Raw genomic sequence first — 20,956 nt, forward strand, 5'->3', positions numbered from 1 at the left:
GTTAACTCAACACCAGCCTCCTACAACCCTGCATTGGGCCCAGTCAGCAGCAGCAGCACTATGGACACAAAGAGGGGGGAAAGTCACTGCCACTCTTTGCTTTATTCCTTCAGAGTATGAATTTAAAGAATGGCTCTTTATTTTATACTGTGCTAAGGTTAATGAAAAAAAGCAGTGACAAAACGTGTCGGATACTTGCTGGGCAGAACGCAGCAGCGGCCGCACACAAAAGCTTGGGCCAAAGAACAGCTAAGATCCTGGGGAGCAAAGGTGATGGGATCCCACAGCTGCTGGACTCAAAGAGGGTGGAGAGAACCTCCCACCGCAGTAACCAGAAATGCCTCTCAGAAGCATCAGGAGAGATGATATTGATTTAGCAGGCAAGAAAACCAAGTACTCCCGCTTCTTAAGAGATAAATGAAATTAGACTGAACCCCTGCTAGTCTCCACCTGAGCAGCACAGGGAGCTCCCATCACCCTTCTCCCAGCTCTGCCCCACAGAACTGAGGCCTCTGCACTGCGGGGCTGTCAGTGCAGCTCTTCTCAGGCTTGTCCTCTCTTTTAAAAGAAAAAAAAAGCATTATGTTCATTAAAACTGTTCTCTATAGCTCATAGCAGAGCTACTGATCTAATAATCATCTAGTGAATTGTTAAAGTTAATTTGAACTACTTCCTTTGCTGGAAATAGTTTCAGTAACAAAATCAAAGTCAAAACTGAAATAAAAGCAAGATGCAAAACAGATGTAAAGCAGATCCTTAAATATTCTTTGAGAAACCTACACTCTGGGAGCCAGAGGGACTATCATCTTCTCTCTCAAGGTGCCTTAGCAGACACATTAAACCCTGTGAACCCTGCTATACTCTCCATGTTATAGTGTGCATCACACTGAGGTGCATTACCCAGCTTTGGCTTCTTCCCTGCAACAACAGGGGGAAGCCTGGGGAAAAGCGGCTGGAAAGGTGTTCAGCAGAAAAGGACCTGGGGATGTTGGTGACAGCGGCTGAACATGAGCCAGCGTGTGCCCAGGTGGCCAAGAGGCCACCAGCATCCTGGCTGGTACCAGCACTGGTGTGGCCAGCAGGCCCAGGGCAGTGACCGTCCTGTGCTGGGCACTGGGGAGGCCAAACCTCGAATCCTGGGTTCAGTTTTGGGCCCCTCACGCCAAGAAAGTCCTTGAGGTGCTGGAGTGAGTTGAGAGAAGGGAACGGAGCTGGTGAGGGGCTGGAGCACAAGTGTGATGGGAGCGGCTGAGGGAGCTGGGGGTTCAGCTGGAGAACAGGAGCTGAGGGGAGATCTTCTGATCTCTGAACTGCCTGAAAGGAGCTTGGAGCCAAGGGGCGGGTCGGGCTCTGCTCCCCAGGAACAAGCGCCAGGACCAGAGGAAACAGCCTCAAGTTGTGCCAGGGGAGGTTGAGGTTGGATCTGGGGAACAATTTCTTCCCCAAAGGGCTGTGGGGCATTGGAACAGGCTGCCCAGGGCAGTGGTGGAGTCACCATCCCTGGAGGGGTTGGACAGACGCCGAGATGAGGTTCTCAGGGACATGGGTTAGAGGTGGACTTGGCAGTGCTGGGCTAACAGGTGGACTCTCTGATCTTAAGGGTCTTTTCCAACCAAAATGATTCTATGATTCTAAGAATCAGCTACAAACAGTCCCTGCCTAATCCCTGTCCTGCCCCTGGTTAGAATCTGGCATGCCCGAGGGTCCAGAGCAGGATCCATAACACGAAGTTCACCATCTTGCACTTGCTCTGTCAAGTCTATCACTAAGACTTCAAAGCCTGGTCCACATCTGGTCTTTGCAGAACCTCACCTTGTTTTGTGAGCGCTTCTCTCAGAGCTGGAGTTATCATCTCTCTCCTCTCACTCTCCTCCTTCCTCCCAGCCTTCTCTTGAGTCAAATTCTTTCCAACATCTCCATCCTCAAGCTCACGATCTCTCTGTTTAAAGACAATGAATTACAACCACTTAGATTCAAGCATCACATTTTAAGCACTGTTGCACAGTTCAAGCACAAATCTGCTAAAATTAAAACTGATGCAAGCACACACACATGAATTCTTGCATTTGTGGAATCCTGCATTTTCTCTCTCTTCCCAACAGTCACTGATCCTTCAGTAATTTAGGACAGTAAATTTAAAAAGAAACAAAAAAACCCACATACAAACACACCACAACACACTCAGTTTGTTCTGCTAACACAGCAATAAGATTCTCTAGGACACTTTAAGAAACAAGGTGTTTGAATCTCATCCAAGAGTGAGCGGGACTCCAGGATTTAAACCCAAGTATTTCATGATTGCACAATAACCAGAGAGAACAAACCGTTTCGTGCCTGACACACGTGCCTGGAGTGACAAGCGGCTGTTGTCCCTGTTGTTTGGGACAGGTCAGGGAAGAAAGTCACATCAGGAGTTTCCAGAGCAGAAGTTGTGTTCTCCATAATCCCCCACCAAAATTCAGTGATCACCTGCAAAAAAAGGCTGTTCCACCCCCATCAGCTCCACGACACAATTGGCACCATCCCACCCAAGTTCAGCTTCCAGCAGACGCTGCTTTATAGACACGATTAAGCCCTCAGAGCTTATTTAAAACCTAAGACAGGAATATCAATTTTTAGCATAAACTTACAAGCCAGAGAAACAAACCCTAGCGCATAAGCGATCGCGAATCCCCCGCTGTGTTAGTGTCACTTCTGAGACTTTATGGGTATTTATTGTTTCACACCTGCACAAAGCAGCGTGAAAGTGTAAATAATTACTTCAATATCTCATGCAACTTGTAGATTGTCAGTCCTTTATGGCATTTTTGAAATATTAAAGGAGCTATGGATAAACAACAAACAGCCAGAAGACATTTTGTTTTCACAAAACTGAGGCTATTTCACATCCAAGCGTCTCTTGCGCCAAAGACGTCACCAAGTTCGTACAAACGCTTCCCGTTTGAGTCGACCCACCAACTGTTCACATCCCCAAGGAAACCAAACCCACTTGCCAAGCCATGTTCTCCAAACGGAGAAATAACCCAGCCATTGCTAGACACACAGATTTCTTTCATATCTTAGCAAAATTTCAGAAAATAAAAGCGCCTTAGAAGAAAAAATAAAAATTAAAACCCACACAGACTCAGAGGTTCGAGGACAAAACACAGTTCATAAAAAGCACTTGAAGGGATGAGGAAAGCAAATATTTAGGGAGGGAAGTGATTACCTTCCCTACTCACTCTGAATAAAACAGTTCCAGTGAGGTCAGGCAGGAAGGTATTTTCTAATGACCAGTAACACAACGCGGTCCTTATTGAAGGGAAAATACACTTCCATCTTCTACTTCTTTCACTCAGTTTGTCGAGATTTTAGGCAGATTTTCGTTGTTTCTACAAACACATCAAAACTTCCCTGAAAGGCTGGTTCTATCAAGTACTTGTCATTTGTCAGGGTTAAAAGCTCATTTCTTGAGACTCAATCTTCATTTATGAGCAAGACGCTTCAACAGTAAAATATTATTAGAAAAGCCTCATGCATAAGGAAGGAAGGAGATAAAAATCCTCATCTTTTAACTATTAAGTCTTAAACAAAGAGCTGCTTCTTTCACAATCCAGAACTAAACCCAAACGCCGATTTAAAAAGAATCTTAGCGCAGATTTGTTTGCTAATCAACGCAAAATGCTACTCAGGATTTAAAAGCGGACCCATCCTGGCCTGTCTGCTCATACCTCCTGCCAGGTTAATCCTCCGAGAAGAACTAAATGTACATTATGGAGCACATCATAATGTTAAGAATGCAGCAACTGACTTAGGTAGAAATGAGACATCCCATCCAAGACAGTGTTCAGACACCAACAAATTCCTGCTGGATTTAAAGGGCATTTCTACCCTCCTATCTGCAATAGCTGAGGAAAGTACCTACACAAGAACAATAAATGAAATTGCCTTACTGGCAGGGCAGAAACATTTATTTCAATAAGCATTTTCCCCCCTCTCTCATCCTGCTGTAAACAAAATAATCATTTGTTTTGCTCTGAACTGCAATACCTGACTCGTTCGGTTTGGCAAGTGATTGCTTCAGACATCTCCTGTGCGAAACGGAGTTCACAGCCCTGGGAGTTTTACTTATTTTGTTTAATAAACCTTTCATATCTATTATTTAGGGTTTGAGTGGAGAGAACAAAGTTAACTTTGCACAGAGCAAACTTCTCAAGTTCTGGTGATTTAGCAGAAAGCCCTGTAGTAAATCCAAAGCAAATTACTGTCTTTCCATAACAAATCAAACAAGCAGTGACAAGAGCCAGCTTTTTATGCCCTTAAAATACTTCACTGCCAAAAAAAAAACTGTAGAGTCATCCTCTAGTGTGTGTTCCCAAACCCACAGATGAGGAAACCTGGGGATAGACTGCAGTTTCATGGTGAGATGGATCAAGAACTGGCTGGCTGGCAGAACCCAGAGGGTTGTGATCAATGGTACAGAGTCTGTTTTAGGCCTGTTGTCAGTGGGGTTCCCAGGGGTCAGTACTGGGTCCAGTCCTGTTCAACCTGTTCATCAATGACCTGGATGAAGAGGCCGAGCGCACGCTCAGCAAGTTTGCTGGTACCAAACCGGGAGGAAAGGCTGACACACCAGAGGCTGCGCTGCCGTCCAGTGAGACCTGGACAGGCTGGAGAGTTGAGTGGAGAGGAACCTCAAGAAGTTCAACAAGTGCAGGGTCGTGCACCTGGGGAGGAACAACCCCAGGCACCAGCGCAGGTTGGGGGCTGACCTGCTGGAAAGCAGCTCTGCAGAGAAGGATTTGAGAGTTCTGGTTGACAGCAGTGTGACCATGAGCCAACGATGTGCCCTTGTGGCCAAGAGGCCAAGGGTACCTGGGGTGTGTGAGGAAGAGTGTGAGCAGCAGGTCAAGGAGGTTGTTCCTCCCCCTCTGCTCTGACCTGATGAGACCCCATCTGCAGAACCGGGTCCAGTTCTGGGCTCCCCAGTTCAAGAAGGACAAGGAATTACTGGAGAGAGTCCAGCAGAGGGACACAGAGATGCTGAGGGGTCTGGAGCATCTTTGTGATGAGGAGAGACTGAGAGAGCTGGGGCTGTTGAGCTGCAGAAGAGAAGCTGAGAGGGATCTGATCAATGGGATCAATAGCTCAGGGTGGGTGTCAGAGGATGGAGCAGACTCTGTTCAGTGGTGCCCAACGCCAGGGTGAGGGGCAGCGGGCACAGACTGAAGCACAGGAGGCTCCATGTGAACACGAGGAGAAACTTGTTTGCTGGGAGGTGCCAGAGCCTGGAGCAGGCTGCCCAGAGCGGGTGTGGAGTCTCCTTCTCTGGAGACATTCAAACCCGCCTGGACCGACCTGTGTGATCTGCTCCGGTGATCCTGCGTGAGCAGGGCTGGGCTGGGGATCTACAGAGGGCCCTGCAACCCAACCAGCCTGGGGTTCTGGGATTCTTGGTACCATAAGGCTCAGCACAGCTCCTGCTGCAGCCTGGGTTGTTGTTGGTTGGTTTGGGGGGTTTTTTTTTTGGTTGGTTTTGGTTTTGTTTGGTTGGTTTTGGTTTTTTTTAGTTGTGGTGTGGGTGGGGTTTTTTGGGGGTTTTTTTGTTGTTGTTGGTTTGGGTTTTTTGGTTTGGTTTTTGGTTTTTTGCTACTGCCATTGAAGCAGAACTAAATAAAAACAATTACATCTCAGGTGTAAGGACTTACGATCACTTCCTTCACAGGTATAGGCGAAAAAAAACAACCTCTTACCTTCTACCAGCCATACAGGCAGAGGCAGCACATACTTTATGGGCAGGCAGAACGTCATTGTTGATGGGTCAGGAGCAGAAGGTACAAAGATCTAAACTCCATGCAAAGAAGTATTCCCTAAATTAATTTAATTTTTTAGCCTCACGGTTCTGTTTATTGACGTGCCACAGCTGAAAACCAACACGCTCCCCAAAAACTTTTTACTCCTGGAAGGAAAATGACACCTGGAATATTCCAACTTTGACTGAACTTCTTCCCTACTTAACCTCCAAGTGGTCAAGCAAGAGGGAACTCCTGGCCTTGTGACAATTTACAGCCCCATCCATCAAAAGGCTCCAGGACCTTTTAAGAAATGAAAGGCACAAACATTAAGAAAACAGTAATACATCAGGGGCTGGAGCCAGGACTAACAAAACCAGCACTCAGAGAAAATTTTGGCCTGGCTGTCAGGAACAGGCTGCCTGGCAGCAACAAGTACGGAGTAAAACTTTCCCAGGGGAGCCATTAAATGAAGTATTAAAGTTCATGAATTACATGAATGAAGAGTTGAAGTTCACAAGAAGATGAGCTCTGGAAGCAAAACTCCAGTGCAAGAGGACGGGTAGAAAAACCGACCATTTTTCACCTCGTTCAGGCTCAGATGCCAGTGGCAAGAATCACACTGGGGTTTTTTGAAAGTTGAGTGGACACCAGGCTGCCCATGGGAATGGCATTTATTTCTGCACAAAGCAACGTTCCTGCAAGACTAAACACAAGGAAAAAGAACAAGACAGGGAATGGACTTGCACAGATAGTCCTGAACCCAAGAGCAGAGGCACAGGACTCTGCTCACGCGCTGTGGGACCTTCCTGCCCCAGGTACAAAGCTCCGGCTGTCACACAACCCACCCAGAACAAAGGACACAACTGCAATTTGCTCCGTCCATGGACAACACACTCTGCCAGCCCCACGACAACACAGATGCTCTAACTGATGCCAGTTATCAGCAAAAACAGCTCTGAGCGTTTGCAAGTGAGCACCAAGATGGACACGGGAAACTTGGATTGAGTCATCGGTGAACCAAACACCCCAAAAGCGAGAAAATCTTATTAAAAAGAGCTACTAGAGTCTACATAATCGCAGGCGACACCCAGACATCGCTGCCCAGTTGAGTACAAAAGTCTGAACCGAAGCAAAAAGCAGCCAAGGGTTGAAAGCACGACAGCCCAGAGATGGGAACTCAGCACCCATTACCTGGGACTGGAACTCTGGGCGGCTTCACCCAGAGCAAAAATCGTGGCACGCGTTTAAGAAGTGGCCCTAAAATGGGAAAAGGCCCTGAGAAGTTCTGACGGATTTTAAAAAAAAAAAAAACAAAAAAACCCACACAACACAAACCCCAAAACACAAAAAACCCAAACACACACACAAACACTCAGAAGTGAGGGTTTTTTTTTCTCCTGGAATAGACACATCCGCAGATTTTCAATAATGAGCTGGAAGGAAGTCTGAACCACATCTACCTCACTATGCTGGTGATAACAGAATAACATGGGAGACCATCTTTCTGAGGCAGCAGTTGTCATCCAAATAAAGGATAATATTCAAATAAATCTGCAGCTCAGCCCCCGCAGAGGAAATCCTGCATTTTCTTTTGTTTGAAAAGTCAATGCTGAGATTTTTGGATATACACAACAGCATTTTAAAGCCCAAATCCACACAGATGAATAATGACAGACTTTTGTTGCTATCCAACTGAATCAGTCTGCAAGGGCACTGCACATCTTCTGTGAGATACAGAAGGACAAGTGATCCCACCAGTGTCCGCTTCCTTGTAGGTTCAACATCCACCAGAATCCTCAAAGAAAAAAAATTCCCAGATCACAACTCTAAAAATACATATGCACGGGTTTAAAATTGCTTCACCGAGGCTTTACAAGGTGTCGTTAAACCACGACTCCATTTTACATACTGCTGCATGATTCTGTTGACATTTGTTTGGTTTGGGAAACTTCTTGGACACACCGTAAATACAACTGATTTTCAAAGGAAACAAAAGAATCAAAACTAAAAATGTGTGTCTGTCTCTACCCAAAAGAGACTAGTGTACATTTGAAAATTGGGCCATATATTCACATCTTTACTCCTGTGCTACGGTAAGCAGAACTGAAATCCAGGTAACATGATTTAACAAGTGTCCTGAAATGCCCAGCCTAAAACCAGCAAGATTTTCCACTTGAGCCTGTTCTGCTTTGCCTCCCCAGAGCATCCAGCACACATCCTTTCACAACATCTTGCCCTATTTTGCGGATTTTTAAATGGCTGTTAAATACTCCTCCACTCCAACATTTTCTTTTTCTCCATACAGTTCAGAACTGAAGAACAGGCATTTCATTTCAACACCGGTTTTTCGAGTGGTCAAAATGCCGTGTAACATTAAAAAAAAAAAAAAAAATAAAGCAGCAATGATTTTTGATTCTGCAATCATTTGCTGTGCTTGAATAAGCCTTCCATCAATCTGAGCTAATGCCAGCAATAGGTGTATTTTCTAGTAGCAATATCTATTGTGCAAAAGACAGATTTGTAAGCAAAGTGGGCTGGACTGCAGACCTATTTTGTTTTAGGAACCCTGAATACCTCGCACAGACAGGAGGGCACCCAGTGCACTGACACAAGTCAGACATGGATGAGCAGCACTTGGTTCTCCTGCCCAGATTAAGAGATGCAGCTTCCACTGGTCTTTGGACTCTTGTAACACAGGAAATTATATAACCATAAAAATGTTAATACAGGTTATGAAACACAAGGAAAAATGTTGAGCAGAAGAGCTCAACGCTCTTCCTAGGACCATGACGCACAACAGGCTCAGGGAGAACGGCTGGAAAGTGCCTGGAGGAAAAGGCTCTGGGGGTGTTGGTGACAGCGGATGAACATGAGCCAGCCTGTGCCCAGGTGGCCAAGAGGCCACCAGCATCCTGGCTGGTACCAGCACTGGTGTGGCCAGCAGGCCCAGGGCAGCGACCGTCCCTGTGCTGGGCACTGGGGAGGCCAAACCTCGAATCCTGGGGGCAGTTTTGGCCCCTCATGCCATGAAAGCCCTTGAGGTGCTGGAGCGAGTCGAGAGAAGGGAACGGAGCTGGGGAAGGGGCTGGAGCACAAGTGTGATGGGAGCGGCTGAGGGAGCTGGGGGTTTAGCTGGAGAACAGGAGCTGAGGGGAGACCTTCTGATCTCTGACCTGCCTGAAAGGAGCTTGGAGCCAGGGGGGGTCAGGCTCTGCTCCCCAGGAACAAGCGCCAGGACCAGAGGAAACGGCCTCAAGTTGCGCCAGGGGAGGTTGAGGTTGGATCTGGGGAACAATTTCTTCCCCCAAGGGCTGTGGGGCATTGGAACAGGCTGCCCAGGGCAGCGCTGGAGTCACCATCGCTGGAGGGGTTGGACAGACGGAGATGAGTTCTCAGGGCCATGGGGCAGTGCCAGGGGTGGGTTATGGTTGGACTTGATGATCTTGAGAGTCTCTGCCAACCAAAATTATTCTAGAGAGTCCCAGGCACAGCTCCCCAGTTGGGTTAGTCTTCCCAGGGAAATCATTTTGCAAAAGATAACACACAAGCTCACAACAGGCAGAAGTCAGCACAGGAACGTCGCTATCTGCACTTTCCCCACCTGCCTCCTCCCAACTGGGAGTCGCGTATGAGTCTCCCAAGCACTCACATGAACCGTTTTGGTCTGTAGCCCATTCAATAATGTGCATCAACCAGCTTTCCAAAACGATTAGATGAGAGGTCACAAGATTATCATAAGAATACATTCTTCAAGCCAAAAGGAAACTGCCTGGCTTCTACCATAATCAATCTTCATTGTAAGAAAAATGTAAACTAGTTAATTAGGAAAACAGCCCAAGACAGATATCCAAGAGCCCTGCATAGGATCCCTCGGGACCCAAAGCTCCCCTTTCCAAGTTTACAGGCCAAAGAAGAGTCAGAAATGACTTGGAGCTTCATCCTCTCAAGGGGTAACAGCAAAGTTCCATGCACGCAACTGCACAAGCTGTTTTTCCAGTAAAACCCTGTACTTCACACCCAGGTCTTTTCCACACACTTCCTTTACAGTAGATGATATAACAGCACTCCACTTTCTAAAAGAAAAGTCTGCCTCACCATCAACCAGTCTGGCTGTGACAAAAAGGAACATTATTTCCTTAACTACAGTATTACAAGAAAAGTTCACAGCATGGTTAAGGCTGAGGGAGTTGGGGTGTTCAGCCTGGAGAAGAGAAGCTCCAGGGAGACCTTACTGCGGCATTTCCGGACTTAAAAGGGGCTGATAAGAAAGATGGGGACAGATTTTTTAGCAGGGCCTGTTGCGATAGGACAAGGGGTGATGGTTTTAAACTAAAGGAGGGAGATTCAGGCCGGATATGAGGAAGAAATTGTTGCCTCTGAGGGTGCTGAGAGCCTGGCCCAGGTTGGCCAGAGAGGTGGTGGATGAACCATCCCTGCAGACATCCCAGGCCAGGCTGGACGGGGCTCTGAGCAACCTGAGCTGGTGGAGATGTCCCTGCTCATGGCAGGGGGGGCACTGAGGGAGCTTTGAAGGTCCCTTCCAACCCAAACTGTTCTGTGATTCTACAGTTTGGGACACATGTAAGTACTCTGTGCCATACAAAACCAGTTTAATGCCATGTTGTAGTGTCCAGCTCCTTCTGTAGAGCCGAGATAACGCTACTTCCATTCTGTTATGCCACGCTTTCCTGTTGAGAAAGCTTTTAGGAGAAGCTCCATCTCGTCTGCACGTCCACATCACCTAAGCAACTGCAATCCCCATCTCATGCCAAGCCTCCGCAACCAACTGCGATACAGAAATATCAAAAATATCAGCTCTGACATGAACACCACAAGGTAGATAGTTTGCCTGCTTGGGCAGCCCAACTATCAGCCAAGGGAGTAAAACTCTGCCTCACCTTATAACAGGCAAGATAAAAACAGCTCCCACTGTCCATAACTGGTGCTGCCCCTCACACAGAGGAGCAGGACACTGGGCAAGATGAAGATGTTGCTTTTTTTTTGGTCTAGCAGAACATGGATGCGTTTACTGTACCTCAAAACACCTTAACCAAACAACATATTTATTTGGCACCAGATGCTGCGCTCGCACAGGCTGTCCTTGCACTGCTCTGCCCTTCGATAGAACACCACCAACTTCCTTCATGCTTCTCCTATTAATTACCATCAGCAGATAATTACTCTGCGCCTTGATCCATGGACTGCTGCTCAACTGCATTGTTTGGCTGGCAAGAAGCTTAACAAAAAAATGCACAGAAAAAGAAACACCTGAGAAATGCAGCAGAAAGTTTGTGACAAACAGTGAGCAGATGGGCTGGCCTGCTGCAGAATAAACCCTGCTCGGCTCCAGCAGATGTGCTCAGGAAAAGGCTGTAAATAAAGAGGAAGCTCAATAGCCATGGGGACTTCAGACTTCCACGATTTTTCTTTTATAATTATCAGCTCTGCTTCACTACCTATTTATTGGCTAATTTACAACAGACTGAAGAACCGCAAGGGATATGGGATCTACAACCCAGCGTAAAAGTCTTGATTCGCATATCCCAAATCCCTTTACAAAGGCTCGTCAAGGAATCAGGATTGAACTACATGGCAAAGAGTGTGTCCAACCAGAGGGAACCTTTGATTTTTTTTCTTTTTTCTTCTTTTTCACTGTGCGCTCCAAAGTCTTACCTGGAAAAGGCAAGCCTCAAGGTCTCTTGTAATATTCTTTATGAATTCTAATTCTTTTCAATAGCCAAGGTTTAGAGAAGACTTGAACACAGGAAGGGAGAAAGTGTCCCTGTGACAAATCCCAATTTTAATGCTAGAAGTAACCCCCAGGCAGCTAAATTATATTTCTTAAAGCTCATTTTAAAATGTAGGATCACACCAAATTCTGAGTCAGATTAGCAGAGGTCAAAATCTACCCCAGAGGCTGAGCGGGTGCAGATAACAGCACATTTTTCCTATAAGAAACTTCCACCCATTAAAATTAGAGAAAGTTTTTGAAGAGCTCTAAACACACACATCATTTTCAGCTGGTTCTAAATCTGACAGTTACGTACCCTGGCCGTATTCAATTTGGTTAAAATATGGCTAAAATTCTTGCATATTCTCAAAGTTTCTGCAGTAACACTTCGTCTGTAAACCTTATACTTTGAATTTGTAAATCTTAACACTCAGTGTCCCACTTCAAATAAAACTCCAGGCAACTCGATTGAAAGTTTCTTCACCCAGTGTCAGCAAGTTTGATCTTCCATAACAGTCACAGGCACAAAAGGCTCTTTGGAAACATTGTGAGTGGTGCGATTTACAGTCCCGGGGTGGTAAAATGCCTAATGTAGAATGAATTTTTAGGGAAGAGTACCGGGGGGGGGGAAAAAAAAAAAAAAAAAAAAAAAAAAAAAAAAAAAATATCAAGAAACCCTCCCTGTGCCAAATGGACATAGAAATAAAAAGAAACTCCTTGAACATGCTCTCTGGGACACACTTTGTTTCCTGCAAACTCAGTCTTGCTCCCTCACACATACCCTTCCTCTCTATTCACATTGCAAATGTGGCTATCGGCATCATTAAACTTTTTGTTTTAGAAAACAAGAGCATTAATCTCAAAACTGTGTCAACAAAATATGCCCATTTGATTACTTCCCAGTCCATCAAAAAATTAGAATATTATTATTATTATTATTACTCATGCCTGTGGTTTATAAATACGAAGGTTAATAAAGCCATTTCAGTCCCTGGGAACCAGTTTAGATTGATCTGTTGTTCCAGTTTATCACAATCTCGCAGCTGTGGCAGATAATCTACATTAGGAAATGGTGTCCCTATGATTAATAGCAGTCTTGCAGGCCACAAACATCTCCATTCCGTTTCACATTTTAGCTGATAAGTGCATTTCAGGGGAGTAACTCTGGAGGGCAGGGAAAGCATGCCACAACTGTACAGCTTAAAGTCCACTAAAAACCAATTCTGCTGCGGCATAAAAGCAATTTGGAGAATGTGCCCAGGCTCTCAGCCTAAAAACAAGCTGGAAGGACAGAAAACGCAGAGAAAACCCAGATGTGAACCCATCTAACTGTGCAGCACCCAGCCCAGCCTGAAATCACAGCCTGGGATCACCGGGGAGCCAAGACGAGCAGCCTTGGGGCTGACAGCGATGGACTGAGCCCCCCCGGCCTCCTTGGGGCCATGGGCATCCCACACTGCTGGGCTTTCACACTTAATATAATAATTCAATTTGTGAAAGCATAGGTGTCATCTGTGCTGATGGGAAGGTTTGAGTCCAGTTCAGCATCACCCACAACTGTACCACCTGCAACAAGTCCCCAAAATTGAATTTCTCAGGAAAAAAAGGGCTGGATTTCAGCAGCTATGAAGTAGTCATCACCACATAGCATGAGATTTGGTGAACAGAGTGTGGAATTGACCTTTGTACCAGTCACCAGTTTGTAGATTTGAATTATTTCCTTTCGCCACCCAACCTTGTGTCCGTTTTGGGGCTCAGCATGCAGAAGGCACTATCAGCTTGAACTGTGGACATTTATCCTCAGAAGCTCTTTAAAAATCCACCTCTTTCCCAAGAGAGAGCACATAACAGCTACAGCTGGACCAGGAAGAGAAGTTCTGGCCTTCACCTTGAACTTGGATCCATCTGCCCGACCCAGATGACCACAGGAATCCACTACCTGCCTCAAACTCTTTGACAACACTTTGGTAAATGCAGTGAAGCTGCAGTATATGGAAGAAAAAGCCACAGAAGAAAACTCAGCCTTGATTTCCATTAAGTCAAGTAACAGATTGATGCAAAATTCAGATCACCTGCAGAGAGTTGAGCAAGCACGAGATACATTTGCCTCCACAGCATCACACTGCCATCCCATAAAAGGCGGAACAACAAGGAATTCTGACCATCTGTGACTACATATCTGTATTATCGGTCAGCAATTCTCACAAAAGCCAATACTTGCAAAAGTGATCAAGGCTGGACCCTTAAACACTTCAAATTAACTGTACTGCACAAGGCAGCACCTGGTGTTCTACCTCCCATACGCAGAGGAGTTAATACCCAACAATGACATCCATAAAACCCATTGCTGGAATCGGCGAGGCAAATTCCAAATCCAAGTAACCCTGGGTATGAAGTATCTTGGATATAACCCTGAAATACAGGAGTTCTCCTTAAACCTACTAGCTTGCATATCAGCACTTCAGCTACAAAAGAAAAACAAAACCCAAAACAAAACTCAAAGCACTTTTCTGTGTTGGTGAGGATTACTGCAAGACAACAGATTACACCAGTGTAAAACAAAAGTGTCAGATTAATTTTACACAGTTCAGCATTCTGCAAGAGGAAAAAAAAAAAAAGGCTAAAGAGACAGCATAACTCATCTGAAAATAGAAAATTTCTCAGAGCCACCAAAGTGAGGATGCAACTTCAGAAACAGCTGTGCTGCATTTAAACAACTTTATCTTCCCACCTGGGAGCAAAAGAGCCTGATCATGATAAATTACTTTCATAAATGCAGATCATCCTGCTGTTTCACAGAGAGTCTTCAGCATTTATTTTCGTTACAGTAAATAACCACAGAATCACAGAATCACAGAATCACAGAATGTTAGGGATTGGAAGGGACCTCAAAAGATCATCTAGTCCAATCCCCCTGCCAGAGCAGGAAAACTTAGGTGAGGTTACACAGGAAGGCGTCCAGGCGGGTTTTGAATGTCTCCAGAGAAGGAGAATCCACAACCTCCCTGGGCAGCCTGTTCCAGTGCTCTGTCACCCTCACTGAGAAGAAGTTTCTTCTCACATTTAAGTGGAACCTCTTGTGTTCCAGCTTGAACCCATTACCCCTTGTCTTACTGTTGGTTGTCACTGAGAAGAGCCTAGCTCCATCCTCGTGACACCCGCCCTTTATATATTTATAAACATTAATGAGGTCACCCCTCAGTCTCCTCTTTTGCAAGCTAAAGAGACCCAGCTCCCTCAGCCTTTCCTCATAAGGGAGATGCTCCACTCCCTTAATCATCTTTGTGGCCCTGCGCTGGACTCTCTCCAGCAGTTCCCTGTCCTTCTTGAACTGAGGGGCCCAGAACTGGACACAATATTCCAGATGAGGTCTCACCAGGGCAGAGTAGAGGGGAAGGAGAACCTCTCTGGACCTACTAACCACCCCCCTTCTAATACACCCCAGGATGCCATTGGCCTTCTTGGCCACAAGGGCACAGTGCTGGCTCATGGTCATCCTGCTGTCCACCAGGACCCCCAGGTCTCTTTCCCCTACACTGCTCTCTAATAGGTCATTCCCCAACCTGTACTGGAACCTGGGGTTGTTCCTGCCCAGATGCAAGACTCTACATTTCCCCTTGTTATATTTCATTAAATTTTTCCCCGCCCAACTCTCTAGCCTGTCCAGATCTCGCTGGATGGCAGCACAGCCTTCTGGCGTGTCAGCCACTCCTCCCAGCTTGGTGTCATCAGCAAACTTGCTGATAGTACACTCAATTCCCTCATCCAAGTCATTGATGAATATATTGAACAGTATTGGTCCCAGAACTGACCCTTGAGGCACTCCACTAGATACAGGCCTCCAACCAGACTCCGCCCCATTGATCACAACTCTCTGGCTTCTCTCCTTCAGCCAGTTTGCAGTCCACCTCACTACCCGATCATCCAGTCCACACTTCCTCAGTTTTGCCGTGAGGATGCTGTGGGAGACGGTGTCAAATGCTTTGCTGAAGTCAAGGTAGACCACATCCACTGCTCTGCCATCGTCAATCCACCTTGTTACGTCTTCATAAAAGGCTATGAGGTTGGTCAAACACGACTTCCCCTTGGTGAAGCCATGTTGACTGTCCCTGATGACCCTCTTATCCTTGATATGTCTTAAGATGGCACCAAGGATAAGGTGTTCCATCACTTTCCCAGGGATGGAGGTGAGGCTGACCGGTCTATAGTTGCCTGGGTCCTCCTTCTTGCCCTTTTTGAAGACCGGAGTGACATTTGCTTTCCTCCAGTCCTCAGGCACCTCTCCCGTTTCCCAAGACTTGGCAAAGATGATGGAGAGCGGTCCAGCAATGACTTCAGCCAGCTCCCTCAGCACCCTCGGGTGCATCCCATCTGGACCCATGGATTTATGGATGTCCAGATTGCTTAATTGCTCCCTAACCCAGTCCTCATCAACTGAGGCAGACTCCTCCATTGCCCTGCCTTCCTCTGGGGCCTCAGGGGTACGGGGCTCCTCAGGACAGCCTCCGGCAGAGTAGACAGAGACAAAGAAGGCATTCAGTAATTCTGCCTTCTCTGTATCTTCTGTCACCAGGGCACCCACCCCGTTCATCAGTGGGCCTACATTGCCTCTGGTGTTAGTTTTATCTGCCATGTATTTGAAGAACCTCTTCCTGTTGTCCTTGACCCCTCTCGCCAGGTTTAACTCTAAGGAGGCCTTAGCTTTCCTAGTTGCCTCCCTACATCCTCTGACAACAGCCTTATATTCTTCCCAAGTGGCCAGCCCCTCCTTCCATGATTTGTAAACCCTCCTCTTCCACTTGAGTTTGCCCAGCAGTTCCCTGTTTAACCACGCAGGTCTCCTGGCTCCCTTCCTTGACTTCCTGCGCGTCGGGATGCACTGATCTTGAGCTTGGTAGAAGCAGTCCCTGAAAGTTAACCAACTATCTTGGGCGCCTTTACCTTCAAGCAGCCTTGCCCACGGGATTCCCTCCAGCAACTGTTTGAAAAGGCCAAAGTCGGCCCTGCTGAAGTCCAGGGTTGCAATTCTGCTCGGTATTCTGCTCCCACCACAGGAGATTCTGAACTCCACCATCTCATGGTCACTGCAACCAAGGCAGCCCCCCACCTTTACTGCTTCGACCAGACCCTCCTTGTTAGCGAGGACGAGATCCAGCAGCGCACCTCTCCTAGTCGGCTCCTCCACCATTTGCATCAGAAAGTTATCGTCAATGCACTGGATTCCGCACCTACAGGATCATTTTACCATTCAAGTGGTTGCATAAACCTGTTGCAAGTCAATGCGCACATCGCCTGGAGATTCACCACCAAGACCAAGTTGTTCTTTGTCTCAGCTGAGGATGCAGATCGCCAGCAGCTCAGGCTTGGGAAATATTGACACAGCCACACCCAGCTGTCACTCTGGAAGTGACAGCCCCTTTCAGGAGAGCTGAGGATGGACATGGATGTCACTGCTGAGGGCCCCTTCTGCATCACCTGCTCCGGTTACAGACACATGAAACCAGAAATGAAGATTGTAGCTGCTCAGATCAACCACACAAAACAGGAATAAAAGCTATAAGGTTTCAAGATTAATCCAAAAACCTGTGACAACAGCACAGCTCAGTGGCATTAGCCACAAAAAGGCTGATCCATAGTTTTTGGGCCTCCTGTCTCACCAGCTGATGGCAGCTCCTACCCAAAAGGGGCAGGACATGCCATGCACAGAAAGTACTTCCAGTCCTCCCCAGCAGCCCAGGGCCCTGTACTCCTAGAATTTCACCATCTGCAGAGCCCAGAGGGCAGCATTGACCTGCCAGGACAGAACAAGGGTTTGCCATCTCCTCCAGGGAGAAGGCAGGAGAGCAGAAACCACACCTTGGAGATGAGCGTCTGTGCTCAGAGAGAATCATAGAATAGAATCATAGAATCACTTCTGTTGGAAGAGACCCTCAGGATCATAGAGTCCAACCATAACCTAACTCTAGCACTAAACCATGTCCCTGAGAACCTCATCTAAACACCTTTTAAACCCCTCCAGGGTTGGTGACTCCACCACTGCCCTGGGCAGCCTGTTCCAATGCCCCACAGCCCTTTGGGGATGAAATTGTTCCCCAGATCCAACCTCAACCTCCCCTGGCGCAACTCGAGGCCGTTTCCTCTGGTCCTGGCGCTTGTTCCTGGGGAGCAGAGCCCGACCCCCCTGGCTCCAAGCTCCTTTCAGGCAGGTCAGAGATCAGAAGGTCTCCCCTCAGCTCCTGTTCTCCAGCTGAACCCCCAGCTCCCTCAGCCGCTCCCATCACACTTGTGCTCCAGCCCCTTCCTCAGCTCCGTTCCCTTCTCTCAACTCGCTCCAGCACCTCAAGGCCTTTCTCAGCGTGAGGGGCCCAAAACTGACCCCCAGGATTCAAGGTGTGGCCTCACCAGCACCAAGTACAGCGGCACAATCACTCCTCTAGTCCTGCTGGCCACACCATTCCTGACATGAGCCAGGATGCTGGTGGCCTTTTTGGCCACCTGGGCACACACTGGCTCAGGTTGAGCTGCTGTCAATCAACACCCCCAGATCCCTCTCTGCCAGGCAGCTTTCCAGCCACTATTTCCTGAGCCTGCAACATCCATGTTGTGACCCAAGTGCAGGACCCTGTCCCCCACATCTGAGATGCTACTGCAGGCAGAGCCACAAGAACCCGATCTAGAGAGATATTGGCACTTTTGCAGCAAGTAATTTGTACATACAACGTACAGGCCTCTTTCCACACAAGCAGAGCAATAAGAATTGTTTGAATCATGTATCAGCCAAAATGATAGACAACAATAACTTTTGATTGCCTGTGTATAAAACCATCCCACACCGACTTCAGCCATGCTCAGTACCAGAGAAGCTAACTGCAGAAAGTATGTTATTGCTGTGCTCACTTTTTATTCACAAACTGGACTATGATACCTGGTTTTCCTTGTTTACACTACACTCTGATCATGGTGTTGCCACGTTGACAAGTCAGTGAAAACTCCATGCCTTTTTTTTTTTTTTTTTTTAAAACACGAAAAACACCACCACCTCCCTCCCCTGGTCTAAAGAGCATCTCCCAGAGCCGCTGCTGCAGAAAACACGGTTTCCTTTTTGTCAGTGACCTCTAGTGGTGAGCACACGGGGAGGAGAACTTGACAGCAGCGGCACACACAGAGCAAGACCGATCCTTTCTCCATCCCAAGGGAAACCAAACTGTTCATCCATCCTTCCATTGCAAACTGCAACGCTCAAGTCCACGTATGCTCCGGGACAAGAGCTCTCGCACACTCTGCATCACCTCCAGGAGAGTAGGACCGCTCTAACACTGTTACAAGCAGCAGGAAGCGTTTTTACCTCCTTCCTCACCCTAAGGTGAAGAAGAGATGCCCGTGCTCCTCTTGTCACCTCCTCAGCACACAGCATTCTGTGACCCACGGCCTGGCTTGCTGTGGCCCCACGGTGTCACCTTGGCTCTGGCTGCTGAGGAGACTGTTTGGATTCAGAAAGGAGCTGTGAGGAGTCCTCAACACAGAGATAAGGAGGGTGTAATTACAGACAGGAACGTTTGGTGAGAGGGGATGGATTGCTCAAGGTTTCACGAGGAAAGACACCATCATGGAAAGATTGCTAAGGAGAAAAACTGGAGTCAGCAGATGGCAACACAGAAGATCACAGGGCCATCCTGGGGACAACCCTTCCCCTCCCCACTGCCAGCTGCTCCAGCAAAGAACATGGGGAACACACTAAGGCTGAGCCTCGGAGCTGTTCATATCCTCACTCCTTTTTGTGCATTAAGAGAAGTGTGACCAGCAGGTCGAGGGAAGTTGTTCCTCCTTCTCTGCTCTGCCCTGGTGAGGCCGCATCTGGAGTTCTGGGTCCAGTTCTGGGCTCCCCAGTTTAGGAAGGACAAGGAATTACTGGAGAGAGTCCAGCAGAGGGACACAGAGATGCTGAGGGGTCTGGAGCATCTTTGTGATGAGGAGAGACTGAGAGAGCTGGGGCTGTTGAGCTGCAGGAGAGAAGCTGAGAGGGATCTGATCAATGGGATCAATATCTCAGGGTGGGTGTCAGAGGATGGAGCAGACTCTGTTCAGTGGTGCCCAACGCCAGGGTGAGGGGCAACAGGCACAGACTGAAACACAGGAGGCTCCATGTGAACATGAGGAGAAACTTCTTTGCTGGGAGGTGCCAGAGCCTGGAGCAGGCTGCCCAGAGCGGGTGTGGAGTCTCCTTCTCTGGAGACATTCAAACCCGCCTGGACCGACCTGTGTGATCTGCTCTGGTGACCCTGCATTAGCAGGGCTGGGGATCTACAGAGGGCCCTGCAACCCCAACCAGCCTGGGGTTCTGGGATTCCATAACCAAACAAACAAGTTGGGTATATCCTGTTTGCAGGCTGAACACAGAAATACAAACAGAACTGCACAGGAACAGAAACAGTAACAACCTGAAATGGATCAGGGAATTAGGCTCGGCTTTGACAGGCTCAGCGTGGGTCAGACCCAGCTCCACGAGCAGTCCCTCACCTTAGGGTGGCAGCAAGGACACAGAAGCTCTTGCAGCCACATTAAAGCTCCAGCTGCAGCTCTGCTCCCCAGCACAACACAGCCCTGTGTTTCAACTGAGGTACCTACAGGCAGATACAGCCACAGTGTTTGTGTTCAGACACCAGACTGTGAATCACAGTGGCAGAGATGGACATTCAGATCTGAATGTTAGCAGGGGAAGTAATTTTTCCTTAAACTCAAAATAACAAGTTACCATTGCAGCATTTGCTCGGTGAACGAGTCGCAGTTAGCAGGTAACTATATCCAACACACCTTCACGTCTGTTTTTTTTTGGGACAAGTTCTCCAATAGCTCATATTTCACCCTCTAACTAGGCCCTACAGACTCAAATCCAGCAGATAATACTTTCATCAATTCAACTGATCAGTGACAAAGACCTGACAGTTCTACACTTGCTGTAGCAGCAGTACCTTTGCTTTCTTCATGTGGCTCATGATATTGCCAAGATCTTCAACATCGATGACGGAATTTGTGCCTCCAGCTTCCTCAGCATCAGCTTCCTCCTCACTACTGGTTTCAAACAACTCCTCTGCCTGCGTAAAAGATCAGAGAAAAAAATATGGAATGTACCTGAATGTTAAACAGAAGACCTGCATCTATCCTAACCAGTGAAATCAGCTCTCACAATCAGCCAAGACTACTGAAAAACAAGGAATAGTGTCTGCCACTAACCTGTATCAAGTATACGAGATGCATTTTTTGGAACAGGTTCTCTAACAGCTCATATTTTACTCTCCCCTCTAACTAGACCCTACAGATAGTCTACCAATAACCTGTAAAATATATATGAGATGCATTTAAACTTGAGGCTTTTATCAGCATGTATTTTTAAGCGTTCAGTAGCACACAGACCACCTGAAACTCAGCCCAGATATCCTGCTTCCAGATTGCT

General features: G+C 47.3%; 1 protein-coding gene across 4 annotated transcripts in view; it reads right to left on the reverse strand.

The window, feature by feature from the left end:
- LOC135995620 (S-adenosyl-L-methionine-dependent tRNA 4-demethylwyosine synthase TYW1-like) overlaps positions 1 to 20,956 on the reverse strand; it is a 115,278-nt gene that overhangs the window by 85,968 nt on the left and 8,354 nt on the right. For all 4 annotated transcript variants that reach the window (XM_065647071.1, XM_065647070.1, XM_065647072.1 and 1 more), the window contains exons 7-8: positions 20,475 to 20,597; positions 1,813 to 1,939 (exon numbers count right to left, since the gene is read on the reverse strand). In XM_065647071.1, the coding sequence (XP_065503143.1) occupies positions 1,813 to 1,939; positions 20,475 to 20,597 (250 nt within the window). The remainder of the gene's footprint in view (positions 1 to 1,812; positions 1,940 to 20,474; positions 20,598 to 20,956) is intronic.

The sequence above is a fragment of the Caloenas nicobarica genome, chromosome 17 (genome assembly GCF_036013445.1).
Source record: "Caloenas nicobarica isolate bCalNic1 chromosome 17, bCalNic1.hap1, whole genome shotgun sequence".
Classification (NCBI taxonomy): Eukaryota; Metazoa; Chordata; class Aves; order Columbiformes; family Columbidae; genus Caloenas; species Caloenas nicobarica.